At 42.5% G+C, this 16,329-nt stretch overlaps 1 protein-coding gene across 5 annotated transcripts in view; it reads right to left on the minus strand.

Annotated features, from left to right (window-relative positions):
• DCUN1D2 (defective in cullin neddylation 1 domain containing 2) overlaps window positions 1–16,329 on the minus strand; it is a 66,303-nt gene that overhangs the window by 26,768 nt on the left and 23,206 nt on the right. The window contains exon 6 of one of the 5 annotated variants that reach the window (XM_038386554.2): window positions 5,044–5,714. The exons of the other annotated variants lie outside the window; for them this stretch is intronic. Within the exon in view, the coding sequence (XP_038242482.1) occupies window positions 5,599–5,714 (116 nt within the window). The 3' untranslated portion in view covers window positions 5,044–5,598. Of the gene's footprint in view, window positions 1–5,043; window positions 5,715–16,329 lie in introns of those variants that run through there. 5 annotated transcript variants of the gene reach the window in all.

Here is a 16,329-nt window from a genome sequence, read left to right on the forward strand (position 1 = left end):
TGAATATTCATGTATTTAAACAAGATTTGATAATTCCATCGAGATACAGACACCTGATTACGTTGTGGAGACATACAGTATCCTCATGAGCCTTTTGTTTATAAATACTCAAAAATTTATTAATATCTGCAGGGCATGCTCGTCAGTTGCCATTCATGAATTTAAGATTTTTTTTGTTTTGGGACAAAATTAATATTACATAAAATGGCAAGATAAAGAAAAATATTTAAAAAGTGTTATAAAAATAAAGGCCAGTATACTTTCACTAATTATGCCGGGTTTTCACAATCAGACACAGGGAAAAAAAAATCATGACATTTGCCATTGTTTATAAAAGTTAATCACCATCTTCATAGAACCATAGAACTGGAAGGGACCTCGAGAGGTCTTCTCTAGTCCATTCCCTTGCACTCATGGCAGGACTAAATATTATCTAGACTATCCCTGACAGGGATTTGTCTAACCTCCTCTTAAATCCTCCAATGACGGAGATTCCACAACCTGCCTGGGCAACTTCTTCCAGTGCTTAACTACCCTGACAGTTAGGAAGTTTTTCCTAATGTCCAACCTAAATCTCCCTTGCTACAATTTAAGCCCATGCTTCTTGTCCTATCCTTAGTGGCTTAGGAGAACAATTTTTCTACCTCCTTCTTGTAACAACCTTTTATACACTTGAAAACTGTTATGTCCCCCCTCAGACTCTCTTCTTCACATTAAAAAACCCATTTTTCCCCAATACTCCTTCATAGGTCATATTTTCTAGATCTTTACTCATTTTTGTTGCTCTCCTCTGGACTTTCTCCAATTTGTCCACATCTTTCCTGAAATGTGGTGCCCAGAAATGGACTCATTACTGTAGTTGAGTCCTGATCAGCATGGAGTAGAATGGAAGAATTACTTCTCGTGTCTTGCTTACAATACTGCTAATACTTGCCAGAATGTTTGCTTTTTTGCAACAGTGTTACACTATTGACTCATATTTAGCTTGTGATCATATGACCCTTAAAAATATAAAAATATATTTAATATATCCCTTTGGTGCAGTCTCTTCCTCCCTGGGCAAGCAGGGGATGGAAGTGCTACCAAATCAGCACAATCAACATGGGAGATAACAGGACATTATATTGTAGTGATATTCTATGGTTTACCCAGCAGCAATACCAGTGGGCTCTCCACAAAGCTATATGCCCAACCCATTCTTGACTAGATGGAAAATGTAACAAGAGGCCTAGATGTGAAAAATATGCAATACATTAAAATACTAACATACTGTGCTTTTCATCCATAGATCACAATGTGCTTTGATAAAGGCGGGCAAGCACTATTAACTCCATTTTAGGGCTTGACTGAACCCGCAGTGCAGTCAATGGAAAGGCTCCACTGATTTCTGTTGGCATTCTCCTTATAGAAGAAGAAAATGAGACATGATTTGTTCAAGTTTGCAAATGGATATAGGGAATAAAGGACTTGGATGAGGCACATTCACAAAGTTTAAAAAACATGGTGGCAAGAAGCTAGTTGCAGAGCTACTTCCTCCTAAAACCAGGTTGAAGGTTAATATGAACTACTACGACTTGCTGTGCTGGAGGAGAGCTTTGGGACTACAGGAGGCATTGGCCATGGGAAAAAGTCCCACCTGTCTCGAACCATTTAACAAAAGTGCTCTTTATGTAGCAGTGTTCAATTTTACAGCTGTTGCCTTTTCAGAGAATACCAAAAACAAAAAACCCCCAATCAATTACAACTTAAATTACTAATGTTAGAACTAAAAAAGAGGAGGAAGTAAAGGCAGCAATACTGCCCTTTAAAAAACAAACCAACCTGACGGGTTCACTCACCTTCTTTGAGAATCTTTAAATCATTTAGAAAAATATTTGAGTCTGAATACTTCTTGCTGCCAAGCTAACTAAACTCCTAACACCATAAAGGGTACATTCTTCCCCATCTTTATTTTATGGCTGTAAAACAACTAAACCAGTTATTACAGCTGTGTCTTTTGAGATCAATTGATGAACGTGGTAATTGCATTTTTCCCTCTTCTATTGCAGCTTAATCTTCTTACTAATTCTATAAAGCTTTGCTACTTTAAAGAAGCCAGTCACTATTATAAGACCTTTTAGTTTATTTGTTGAGCTGCTTGTTACAAGGTACAGTGTCCAGAGGAGAAAAGTAATACTGTTTATGCATGGACTACTTTCCCTGACCTCTTCTATATTTATAGAAAGTGGTCTTATAAATGGAAGTGCATGGGCAACCTTTAAGCATAATTGGTGCTACCTGTTTTGCCTATAAATAGACACAAAAATATCTATGTTAAAAGCATGTTATGGTTGCACCATCAAGAAGTTTAGAGTTAAGAAATGCCAGAATTAAGACAGAATTATCAGACACAAATGAACACAGTATGTTGGGGAAGAGTCAACATGGCTTTTCTAAAGGGCAATCATGCCTCACCAATGTATAATTTTTTTTTGGGGGGGGGGAAGAAGGGTGACAACAAAGATGTGGACAAGGTGATCCAGTAGATATCGTGTACTTTCAGAAAGATTTTGACAAGATCCCTCATTAAAAGCTCTTATGCAAAGTAAGCAGTCATGTGTAGGGCCCTACCAAATTCAGTGTATTTTGGTCAATTTCACAGTCATAGGATTTTTTAAATCATAAATTTCATGATTTCAACTATTTAAAACTGAAATTTCACGGTGTTGTAATTGTAGGGGTCCTGACCCAAAAAGGAGTTGTGTGTGTGTGTGTGTGGGGAGTCACAAGGTTATTGTAGGGGGGGTTGTGGTACTGCTACCCTTACTTCTGCGGTGCTGCCTTCAGAGCTGGGCAGCTGGAGAATGGCAGTTGAAGGAAGCACTGCCGCCAGCAGCGGCACAGAAGTAAGGATGGCATGGTATGGTATTGCCTCACCCTTAATTCTGCACTGCTGCCTGCTGAGCTGGGCCCTCAGTCAGCAGCCGCCGCTCTCCAGCTGCCCAGCTCTGAAGGCAGCAGTGCAGAAGTAAGGGTGGCCCCCTGAAAATAACCTTGCTACCTCCTCTGCAACTCCCTTTTGGGTGAGAACCCCCAATTTGAGAAATGCTGGTCTCCCCCATGAAATCTATACAATATAGGATAAAAGCACACAAAACATCAGATTTCACGGGGAGACCACATTTCACAGTCCGTGACACGTTTTTCATGGCTGTGAATTTGGTGGGCCCTAGTCATGGGTAAGAGGGAAGGTCCTCACATAGATCAGTAACTGGTTAAGAGATAGGAAACAAAGGAGAGGAATAAATGGTCTGTTTTTACAAAGGAGATCTGGAAAAGAGGTTGTAACAGTGAGGCAGCAAAGTTTGCAGATGATGCTAAATTACTCAAGATAGTTAAGTCCAAAGCTGACTGTGAAGAGTCACAAAGGGATCTCACAAAACTGGGTGATTAGCAACAAAATGGCAGATGAAGTTGAACATTCACATACAAAATGATGGGGTCTAAATTGGCTTTTACACTCAAGAAAGATCTTTGAGTCACTGTGGATAGTTCTCTGAAAACATCTGCTAATCATGAAGTCAAAAAAGTTATCAGAATGTTAGGAACCATTAGGAAAGGGAGAGATAAAAAGACAGAAAATATCATACCACCACTACCAATGTTCCCTCTAATTTTCTGACAGGCCGTGTGTGCAAAAAATTTCTTCTGTGCAAATTTTTGAAGCAGAGTTCAAATTTGTACACCATGAGGCAAATGCGCCCAAGCGAGTAAAATGCTTATACATTTAAAAAGTTTTACATTTGCAATTTTGTGATAATAGTTTTACACCGGGGTCTCAAATTCAAATGACCACGAGGGCCAAAGGAGGACTAGTGCATTGCCCTGAGGGATGCATCACTAACACCCCCCCCTTGCTGCCCTGGCCATGCCCCCACTCCACCCCTTTAATGAGGCCTCGCCCCTACCCCACCTCTTCCTACCCCTTCCCCGCCCCCATTCCAACCCCTTCCCCAAAGTCCCCACCCCAACTCTGCCCCCTCCCTGCCCCCAGGGGGAGCAGGAGGGGTGCGGCGGGGGCTCAGGGCAGGGAGTTGGAGCGCGGGGTAGAGGAGGGGTTCGGGGTGTGGGCTCCAGGGTGGCGCTGCTTTGCTGCTCCTCCAGGTACCTCCCCCGAAGCTCCCTTTGGCCGCGGTTCCCCATTCCCGGCCAATGGGAGAAGCGGGGGGTGGTGCCTGGAAGCCATGGCAATGCACGGAGCCCCCCCCAGCTGCAGGGACATTGTGCCGTCCACTTCAGGGAGCGGCATGGGGCTCACGGGGGGAAATCCTGCAGGCGGGATCCGGCCCACAGGCTGTAGTTTGCCCACCCCTGGCCTGGAGGTAGGCCGGGGGCGGGCTGCTTGGCAGGCCGCAGGAAATAGCCCTGCAGGCTGCATGCGGGCCACGTGTTTGAGACCCTTGTTTTAACACCACGTTATTTTATAAATGTCATTTTAAAATACTTAGAAAAAGGAAATTTAACCTTTCTTCATGAAGCAGAAGTTAGTTTTAAGCATTACACTTTATGATCTTTTTTATAGACAATCATGAGCATATATCAAGCATATATTAATCATGATCATTATCAGTCCATAGCCCATTGGTGTCCACTTTCACCTTACATTCTATACACGTATCCAAAAAGATTTTGATAAACATATAATAAAGACAATTTAATAAGTATGCCATTATGTCAATTTATATGGGTTTTCAGATAGAGACATCATAAAAGAAAAACAAGAGTTTGTGTTTTAAATTTAAGATTTTCCTAAAAAATATCAATAAATGATTATCAGCCAAGAATAAGATATGCAATTACAAATGCATTTTAATTTCCTTATTGGTCAAAATGTCAAAGACTGCTAAACTAACCTTACTGGTTTTCCCTGCGATCTTTTTCATTTGCCCATTCAATACAAACTCTGTCCAGATCTATCAGTCCTCCATCCAGCTGGTAACTCTTAATACACATCAGCACGTCCAAATGATCTACTTGTAAATGATTCCATAGTTTGTTTTTAACAGAGTGTTCATTAAGCTAAAGCCACGCTCACAGTCTGCACTTGATGCTAGGAATGTTCCTCCAATATCCATCAACTTTGCAAGATCCTGAAACTGTTCGTTCTGGTGAACAAATGTCACCATATCCAGGAAACTTAAAACCAATTGGCTTTTGATTCTTTCGGCTACTGCAAACTTGAAGTCATTGTACTGACTGACTATAACAATCTGTTCAGCAAGAAAGTCTTTGTATTCTGAACATAGGGATTTGACAGATGATGCTTTAAGAAATCCAACTTCCATATATCGTTCCACATTCTTCCTGTTGAAAATTCTCCCGAAGTTCTGGCATCTTGACAATATACACAAACCACTCCGTTGTCCTCCTCATATTTGAATATTTTACAAAGTTTAACATGCATTACACTATGTGACTTCAGTGTAACTGTCTCTATAGTCTCATCCAGCCATCCAGATTTAAATGAAATCGCTGTTCTTTTACGCTTTAGACGTCTAGACAGTGACATTTTGGGATTGATTTTTTACCAGATTGGTTCATATAAAATTAATACTTTTATTATATGGCTACTATTTCAATGCGCTTAACAGCGTGACTCGACAAAAGGGCAAACGGGAGATCATTCATATCAGGATACCAGAAGTTTATGCATAGCTCCAATCTCGTCCATGCATCTGCGGCAAAAAACGAGGGAAAATGGAGATGTGTGGGTCCCGACGTGATCAATGTTCCATGTTCGAAATACTGGCAGAGAGGGGTACGATTCACTGCCCTCCTTCCCCCCCCCGCCAGCTAGTAGAATCTGGCTGTGTTGATAGATGACGGGCGAACAATGTCAAAAGTTGCCCGTAAATGATATTTCAACCTAGCTCTGATGTAGTATTTCATTTTTTGTGCGTGCGGTGTTTCGCCATGTGCGTGTGCACACGTGCACAGCTTAGAGGGAACAGTGACCACTACATAAATCCATGGTACATCCAACAACTTGAATATTGTGTACAGTTCTGGTCACATTATCTCAAAAAGATGTATTAGAATTGGAAAAAGTACAGAGAACAGCAACAAAAATTATTAGGGCCATAGAACAGCTTTTATGTGAGGAGAGATTAAAATGACTGGGACTCTTCATCTTAGAAAAGAGTCTAAGGGGGAATATGGTAGAAGTCTGTAAAATCATGAATGGTGTGGAAATAGTGAATAAGGAAGTGTTATTTACCTCCCTCACATAACACATGAACCAGGGGTCACCCAATGAAATTAACAGGCAGCAGGTTTAAAAACAAACAAAAGGAAGTACTTCTTCACAAAATACACAGTCAACTTGTGGAACTCATTGTCAGCGGATATTGTGAAGGCCAAAAGTTTAAGTGGATTCAAAAAAGAATTAGATAAGTTCATGAAGGATAGGTCCATCCAAGCCAACATGATCAGGGATGCAACCCATGCTCTGGGTGTTTGCTCCCCAAACCTCTGACTACCAGAAGCTAGGCCTGGAAGATGGGATGGATCACTCGATAAACTGTCCTATTCTGTTAATTCCCTCTGAAGCCTCTAGCACCTGCCATTGTCAGAAGACACAATACTGAGCTAAACGGACCATTTGTCAGACCTAGTATGGCCATTCTTATGTTCCTTAGGTTGCTTGTGCAACCTTAATTCAGTCCCCTTCTGCTTATTATTCCTGGAGGAATTCTGCGCCACTGCACATGCGCAGAATTCATGTCCCCCGCAGATTTCTTTGCTTCCCTGCAGAAAAATCACTTTCTGACAGGGAAGCAAAAGGAAGCTGCAAGAGCAGTCACACACCACTCCCTAGCTGTGCAGGTACATCGTTTCAGGCACCCAGAGCAGCTGGCGGAGAAGTAAATCACCGCAGGGCTGGGGACACTCCTGCCATTGGATCCTACCCCGAGCTGGGATCAGCTGCTAATCCTGGCTGGGCTGGAGGCAGAAGAGGATGGGACTTTCTCTTCCCCTGCAAGAAGTGGTTGGGGACGTGTCAGACCCACTCCGAGAAACCTCCCCCAGCTGCAGGAAGCTCAGCATCCTCCTCCGCTTCCTGCACCTAACGCTCCTCAGCTGTGGGGGGAGGGGTCACTATATGGGGAGCTGCTCCCCCATCCACCCAAACCCTGTGCATCTTCACCTCCCATACCCAGACACCCCTGCCAAGCCTCATCCCATACACCCAGAACCACCCTAGCCCTCCATACCCAAACCCCACCCCATTGAACCTCAACCCCTTCTATCTGGAGCCCCCTGCACCCAGACCCCCTGCCTCTGGACTCCCACTCCTGCACCCAGATCACCCCCCCAAGCTCCCTGCACTCAAACCCCCAACCTGAGCCCCTACATCCAGACCCCACACCAGTGACCCCCAATTAGCTGTGCCCAGACCCCCACCCCACCACGCTCCACTCCCCCATCACCCAGACCCCCCCTGCTGAGACCCCCACACTCAGATCCCTCTGCTGAGCTCCAACCACTTTCACCTGGAAGCCCCTGCAAAGTCCCATTGCCCCTGCACCTGGAACCTCCGCAACAAGCCTCTGTTCATCTTGATCCCCCCACACCTAGACCCCCGCACTGAACTGCCTTCAGCCAGATTGTCCCACACAGAATCCCCCCACATTGAGCCCCTCCACACCTGGATCCCCCCACACTGAGCCCCTCCACACCTGGATCCTGCCTGGATGAGCCTGCCTGCCCCACTCCTGGTGCAGAGGAGCAGGGCCCCAGGGTGTCTGTGGGGCAGGCCCAGGCCTTGTGCTGTGTCAGGGTTGGGTGCAGCCTCGCTACTGAGTCCATGTTCCCAGGGTGAGGGGTGGGGAGACTTGCTGGAGGATTATCTGCTCCTTGAAGTCTTTAAACCACAATTTGAGGACTTCAATAGCTCAGACATAGGTGAGAGGTTTTTCACAGGAGTGGGTGGGTGAGATTCTGTGGCCTGCGTTGTGTGGGAGGTCGGACTAGATGATCATAATGGTCCCTTCTGACCTTAGTATCTATGAATCTCCCTCTGATGAAGCAATATCCATACCAGTGCTTTTCATCATTAAAACTTTTGTCATTCAGGGTGTGGTTTTTTCACACCCCCAAGTGACAAAAGTTTTAACTACAAAAGTGCAGTGTAGACATAACCAAAACTCACACACATAAGAGAAATGAACAATCATGGAACTACCCACTTTCAGGACTAAATAAAGAATATATTGCTTCAATTTAGCTTTCCCCTCAATAATTTCTTCACCCACATACAGAGCATACTTACCCTCTTTTCACAAACAACCTCTAAGCTAATTCACCTATAGGTTTGTAAGGAAGATTGTCTTTTACAATGTTTGCCAGAATAACAAGATAATTGTTTGCTCTGTCTAGGTACCCTGTGCACCTCCCAAGTATTTATAAATAGAAATAACAAAGAAAGTATAAAACATATGCTGTCACTTTTTCAATACTAGTAATTCAAAATCTTGGTCACTAATTGTAGAAAGATGACTCCCCCACACACCAATGTTGAAGTAATCTTTCGGAGAGTTGCAGACCCAAACAGTCTACTCAGAGATTACTACTATGGAAGGTAAAGATGCTGCTGCAATTAAAAAGAAGAGCACGTGCCATAAAAATAAAGGAAAGAGTAAACACCTTTAAAATCCCTCCTGGCCAGAGGAAAAACCCTTTCACCTGTAAAGCGTTAAGAAACTAGGATAACCTCGCTGGCACCTGACCACAATGACACAGTGCCATCCACAGCCTCAGAAACAACTCTGACATCATAACAAAAAAGGCTGACAAAGGAGGTGCTGTCATCATCATGAATAGGTCAGAGTATGAACAAGAGGCTACTAGGCAGCTCTCCAACACCACTTTCTACAAGCCATTACCCTCTGATCCCACTGAGAGTTACCAAAAGAAACTTACAGCATTTGCTCAAAAAACTCCCTGAAAAAAAACAAGAACAAATCCGCACAGACACACCCCTAGAACCCCGACCTGGGGTATTCTATCTGCTACCCAAGATCCATACACCTGGAAATCCTGGATGCCCCATCATCTCAGGCATTGGCACCCTGACACCCGGATTGTCTGGCTATGGAGACTCCCTCCTCAGGCCCTACGTTACCAGCACTCCCAGCTATCTTCGAGACACCACTGACTTCCTGAGGAAACTACAGTCCATTGGTGATCTTCCTAAAAACACCATCCTAGCCACTATGGATGTAGAAGCCCTCTACACCAACATTCCACACAAAGATGGACTACAAGCCGTCAGGAACAGTATCCCCGATAACGTCACGGCTAACCTGGTGGCTGAACTTTGTGACTTTGTCCTCACCCATAACTATTTCACATTTGGGGACAATGTATACCTTCAAATCAGCGGCAATGCGATGAGTACCCGCATGGCCCCACAGTATGCCAACATTTTTATGGCTGACTTAGAACAACGCTTCCTCAGCTCTCGTCCCCTAATGCCCCTACTTCACTTGCGCTACATTGATGACATCTTCATCATCTGGACCCATGGAAAAGAAGCCCTTGAGGAATTCCACCATGATTTCAACAATTTCCATCCCACCATCAACCTCAGCCTGGACCAGTTCACACAAGAGATCCACTTCCTGGACACTACGGTGCTAATAAGCGATGGTCACATAAACACCACCCTATATCGGAAACCTACTGACCACTATTCCTACCTACATGCCTCTAGCTTTCATCCAGATCATACCACACGATCCATTGTCTACAGCCAAGCTCTATGATATAAACGCATTTGCTCCAACCCCTCAGACGGAGACAAACACCTACAAGATCTCTATCATGCATTCCTACAACTACAATACCCACCTGCTGAAGTGAAGAAACAGATTGACAGAGCCAGAAGAGTACCCAGAAGTCACCTACTACAGGACAGGCTCAACAAAGAAAAGAACAGAACGTCACTAGCCATCACCTTCAGCCCCCAACTAAAACCTCTCCAACGCATCATCAAGGATCTACAGCCTATCCTGAAGGACGACCCATCACTCTCACAGATCTTAGGAGACAGGCCAGTCCTTGCTTACAGACAGCCCCCCAATCTGAAGCAAATACTCACCAGCAACCACACACCAAACAACAGAACCACTAACCCAGGAACCTATCCTTGCAACAAAGCCTGTTGCCAACTCTGTCCACATATCTATTCAGGGGACACCATCATAGGGCCTAATCACATCAGCCACACTATCAGAGGCTCGTTCACCTGCGCATCTACCAATGTGATATATGCCATCATGTGCCAGCAATGCCCCTCTGCCATGTACATTGGCCAAACTGGACAGTCTCTATGTAAAAGAATGAATGGACACAAATCAGACGTCAAGAATTATAACATTCAAAAACCAGTTGGAGAACACTTCAATCTCTCTGGTCACTCGATTACAGACCTAAGAGTGGCTATCCTTCAACCAAAAAGCTTCACAAACAGACTCCAACGAGAGACTGCTGAATTGGAATTAATTTGCAAACTGGATACAATTAACTTAGGCTTGAATAGAGACTGGGAATGGATGAGTCATTACACAAAGTAAAACTATTTCCCCATGGTATTTCTCCCCCCCACCCCACCCCGCACTGTTCCTCAGATATTCTTGTTAACTGCTGGAAATAGCCTATCTTGCTTGTCACCATGAAAGGTTTTCCTCCTTTCCCCCCCTGCTGCTGGTGATGGCTTATCTTAAGTGATCACTCTCCTTACAGTTTTCAGAGTAGCAGCCGTGTTAGTCTGTTTTCGCAAAAAGAAAAGGAGTACCCGTGGCACCTTAGAGACTAACAAATTTATTAGAGCATAAGCTTTCGTGAGCTACAGCTCACTTCATCGGATGAAGTGAGCTGTAGCTCACGAAAGCTTATGCTCTAATAAATTTGTTAGTCTCTAAGGTGCCACGGGTACTCCTTTTCTTTTTTCTCCTTACAGTGTGTATGATAAACCCATTGTTTCATGTTCTCTGTGTGTGTATATAAATCTCCCCACTGTTTTTTCCACCAAATGCATCCAATGAAGTGAGCTGTAGCTCACGAAAGCTTATGCTCTAATAAATTTGTTAGTCTCTAAGGTGTCACAAGTACTCCTTTTCTTTTTGAGAATACAGACTAACACGGCTGCTACTCTGAAAAATGACCAATGAGGAGACAAGATACTTTCAAAGCTGGAGGTAGGAAGAAACAAAGGGTCTGTGTCTGTCTGTATGATGCTTTTGCCAGGGACAGAACAGGAATGGAGTCTTAGAATTTAGTAAGTAATCTAGCTAGATATGCGTTAGATTATGATTTCTTTAAATGGCCGAGAAAATTAAGCTGTGCTGAATAGAATGGATATTCCTGTCTTTGTGTATTTTTGTAACTTAAGGTTTTGCCTAGAGGGATTCTCTCTGTTTTGAATCTAATTACCCTGTAAGGTATTTACCATCCTGATTTTACAGAGGTGATTCTTTTTACCTTTTCTTATATTAAAATTCTTCTTGTAAGAAATTGAATGTTTTTTTCATTTTTCTTAAGATCCAAGGGTTTGGGTCTGTGGTCATCTATGCAAATTGATGAGGATTTTTTTCAAGCCTTCCCCAAGCAGGGGGGTGCAAGGTTTTGGTGAGGATTTTTTGGGGGAAAAGACGTTTCCAAACAAAGCTTTCTCAAAAATAAACCCAGTGAGATGTTTGGTGGTGGCAGTGAAAGTCCAAGGGCAAAAGGTAAAATAGTTTGTACGTTGGGGAAGTTTTAACCTAAGCTGGTAAAAGTAAGCTTAGGAGGTTTTCATGCAGGTCCCCACATCTGTACCCTAGAGTTCAGAGTGGGGAAGGAACCTTGACAGCACGTAATACCATCTACTTATGGAGGATGCAATCTCGCTGGAGTCCTCATCCAAAGATGATCTATCTCCTGATCAAGGATACTTTTGAAACACAAACCTGAATGTCCTTCTCACAATCAAAGTTCTCTTGCTCACTCCTGGTAAAGTGGCAGAGTGAAGAAAGGACACCCCCTTGAACCAGGTGTATGGGTGAAGAGATTTTAGCAAAGCCACAAAGACCAATCTGACCACTGTTTCCTGGTGGGAAATGGAGGGACTTCTAGAAGAAATGATTGAAAGTTCCTCCACTCTTCTGGAACAAAAACTGTCCATACGAAAATAGTCCTGAGCACAGGCAAACTCTCAAACGTTACTGCTTAGAGCTCAAAAGTAGGATCCATTAGGATGTTCAGGACAAGCTTCAGGTCCAAGGAAGAAAGAGGGGGCCAAGGCCTCATTCTGACCCTGGCTGCTGTCTCTATGATCCTGACCATCTTTGGGTATAAACTGACCTAGGAACAATTAAGCCTGTCCCTTTGAACAAGTGTGTCATCTAAGAGCTAAGACTCAAACCTTTATTCAGACCACTCTTGACAAGAGCCAGAAGGCATGAAGCACAGGTGAGATTATCCTCTCTAGTCCTATACCAAGCAAACCTTAAAGATACTCCAACTTCCAGACTCAGTAATAAGATCATGAGGTGTAGATTAACCATAGGCAGAACCATGGTGAATCCCAAAGTCTGAAAAATCACTCTAAAAAAAGGTCTTGCCAAGTACTACAGGTAAACTAGACCTTTACAAAACAAATCCCACCTGAAAGATACAGGAAGCATTCAAATGAAATGTAACAATTCTAAACACCACAGCTGCCAGGTCTAGGCTGGAGCCATTAAGATGGCTATGGCAAGAGGCCTTGCAACCCTTTACAGAAACCTGCCTACAGCTGAGAGAGGGCATCAGCTCTAAGGGACAAAAAGTCCCTCGAGCTGATATAGTAGTCCCTGATCTTTGCTCTCCCGGGCAATCACCAGGTCTACTTGAGCGTGCTCCATTTCTTGCAGACCTCCTAAAGAAGTTCCATTCTCCAGGGCAAATTTGATAGACTTGGTGTTCAGGTCCCCAGTAATATGAATCAGTGAGAGGAAGATAATGATTTTCCCCCCCCCAGCTCACAGACTGCAGAACTCAGTCATTGTGCCTCTGCTCTGTCTTCCCTACAACTCAGTGGTCCAAAATATCACATTAACCCACACGTGGGAAAACCTTTACTGCCACTGGGGGAAGGCAGCTATGGGTCCCTCCCCTTTCCCCATGACTCCTTTACGTAGAGAAACATCTATGGGTAAAGCCTCTCCAACACCTGCCCCAAGACAGAAGGCTCAAGACTTGGCAATTATACTGAAATCTGAGCCTGAGAAAGTTGATCTGTTCCCTTATAATCCCAGAAAGAACTTTAAGAGATTCAATTCCCAAAGTACTGACCCCAAAAGGAAATCTTAGGCTCTAGAAGAACCACCTGGGTGTTGACTTTTATGGATCAGTTATAGTTCTTATGAAGAGTATGTTACGTGGGTGAAGTAGACGCTAGTTCAGCCCCATTTTAGGCAGGAGGACTTTGGTGTCTGCCTCTAAGAAAGACAGGAACACTGCACTGCTACACAGGTAGTAGTGTTTTCTTGAATTTGGGTGGCATAATATACTTCTCCTTAGTGACCAGGAAAAACCTATTGTACCAAAAGGGAAATAAGCTCCCTTCATGTGCTGTATCTTCACCTGTAGCAAAACCTCTACAGTTTAATTAAACAGAAGTTATGGGATTGATGTAGAATTTTCTGAGTGAGGTTCTTTGGCTTGTGTTATGCAGGAGGTCAGACTAGATCATAATGGTCTCTTCTGGTGTTAAAAAAAAATATCTGTGATTCAAACATGAACTCCAGGATTGAAGTACACCAGACCCTCGCTAGAATGTGGGATTTGGAATCCATGTGCGTTAATGCGGGGACTGCGTTACAGCGGGGATTGCGTTAAAATTAATTCCAATTAAAGTAATTAAATTTGGGATCCATGGTTGCGACCACATTATATGCAAATTCGCGCTATATAGATGCATGTTCTAGCGAGGGTCCGGTGTATTTGTCTTACAGATGAAAGTGTGATTTGAATGAAAAGGGAAGCAGAATCATCACTGTACAACAGTGACTGTCCATAAACTCTAATGCAGTGGAAGTGATTGGCTTGGCTCTGCAGAATCACCATAAGGAAAGGCTCCAAAAGTTTTTGGTAAGAGACATGTGGGCAAATGGGGCTTGTAAACTCATGAAACAATTCCTGCATCTTTTGTTAATATGACATGACTAGTCATAGGACACCCACAAAGAGATAGCTCCATATGGAGCTGGGGTAGACAGATAAAAACAAACCAGTTATCTAAAAAGAAAACACATTAAAATAGTCATGTGAAGAGTAAGAAGAGAATAAAAAAAAGAAAAAGAAAAAGTTAATTAAAAGCTTTACTGTGTCAGACAGTCATTTATATTTGCTGCAACAGGATGTAACCTGAATTTCTCAGCTGATACGGACACACTTACAGGGTGCTGACAGCATAAACTTTACTGGAATTTCCTATTTCTATCTACTGGTCTGAGGCTATATACTTAATGACCACACTGACCTGGGGAAACACAGAAGAAAACAGTGTTTCGAACAGCTTTGAATAAACTAATGATGACTTTAGATTATAAAATAGAAAATTTTTCAGGTCAGTCTTATAATGAAGATTAGTTTTTAATCCATGTTAAGATAATGGAACATTTAAAAAGAAAATCAAACGCTTGTATTCTATAGTTTCTATGTATAGGCCTGCTCACAGACTAAATTCCATGAACTTAAGCATTACTTGCCACACTGAGAGCTCAGTCCTGCCTTTATCCTAAACTTTGTTAAAAGAGCTGTTGTGTATTTATTTTATTTAATTTTTTAAATACATCTGGAATATTTGATGACATGAACCAGTGGATAAAAATTTTGAACAGCACATAGCATTCTTAGTAGAATTTTACATCCAAAGAGCATTAAAAACCAACTGTCACATGCTGAAAATTTGCTGCAATATATCACAAGCAACCCTGCCAACCGTAATAGGGAAGGTACTGACAGAACCAAAGGGCTCACACCCAAAAGAATGAGGCTGTCACTCAGGGCCTCAAGTTTTTGCTTTTATGTTTACATTTATTTTTAAACACAATTAATGGCATCTAAAGCTCCTGATATCTTTTTGTCTGTTTATTATAAATCTAAATAAAAAACTGATGGTTGTGGGAGAGAATCTTTATAGTTGCAAAGGTAACCTTCAGAAAGTGAATCAATGCACCACTTCCAGAGCCTGTAGACATCCACGAGACCTAGTCTATACTTAAAATGTAGGTTGACATAGCTACAGTGCTCAAGGCTATGAAAAATCCATACCTCTGAGCACTGTAGCTATGCTGACCTAACTCCTTGTGTAGGCCCAGCTAGGTCAATCCAAGAATATTTTTGTTGATCTAGCTATTGTTGCTCGGGGAGGGAGTATTCCTACAGCGACACAAAAAAACCCTTCCATCGCTGTATACTGTGTCTACACTATAGGGTTATACTGGAATAGGTCATTTTGAACTCTACTCCTTTGAGTGTTTGCAACCCCTCCAATGTTGGTGTCACCTGCAAATTTTATAAGTAGGGCTGTCGATTAATCTCAGTTAACTCACACGATTAACTCAAAAAAATTAATTGCGATTAATCGCAGTTTTAATTGCGCTGTTAAATAAGAGATTACCAATTGAAATGTATTAAATATTTCAGATGTTTTTCTATATTTTCATATACATCTTGTATTCTGTGTTGTAATTGAAATCAAAATGTATATTTTGATTACAAATATTTGCACAGTAAAAATGATAAGCAAAAGAAATAGTATTTTTCAATTCACCTCATAAAAGTACTGTAGTGCAATCTTTTTGTCCTGAAAGTACAACTTATAAATGTAGATTTTTTTTTTGTTACATAAGTGCACTCAAAAACAAAACAATGTAAAACTTCAGAGGCTACAAGTCCATTCAGTCCTACTTTTTGTTCAGCCAATCACTAAGACAAACAAGTTTGTTTATATTTACAGGAGATACTGCTGCCTGCTTCTCACTTTCAGGTGACATTGTAAATAACAAGCAGCATTTGCATGGCACTTTTGTAGCCAGCATTGCAAAGTATTTACATGCCAGATATGCTAAACATTCGCTTCTTCATGCTTTGGCCACCAGTCCAGAGGACATGCTTCCATGCTGATGATGTTCATTAGAAATATAATGCGTTAATTAAATTTGTGACTGAACTCCTTGAGGGAAAATTCTACGTCTCCTGCTCTGTTTTACCTGCATTCTGCCTTATGCCTTTACCTGCATTCTGCCTTCTTGTTATAGC

This window comes from Dermochelys coriacea, chromosome 1 (assembly GCF_009764565.3).
Source record: "Dermochelys coriacea isolate rDerCor1 chromosome 1, rDerCor1.pri.v4, whole genome shotgun sequence".
NCBI classification, from domain to species: Eukaryota; Metazoa; Chordata; order Testudines; family Dermochelyidae; genus Dermochelys; species Dermochelys coriacea.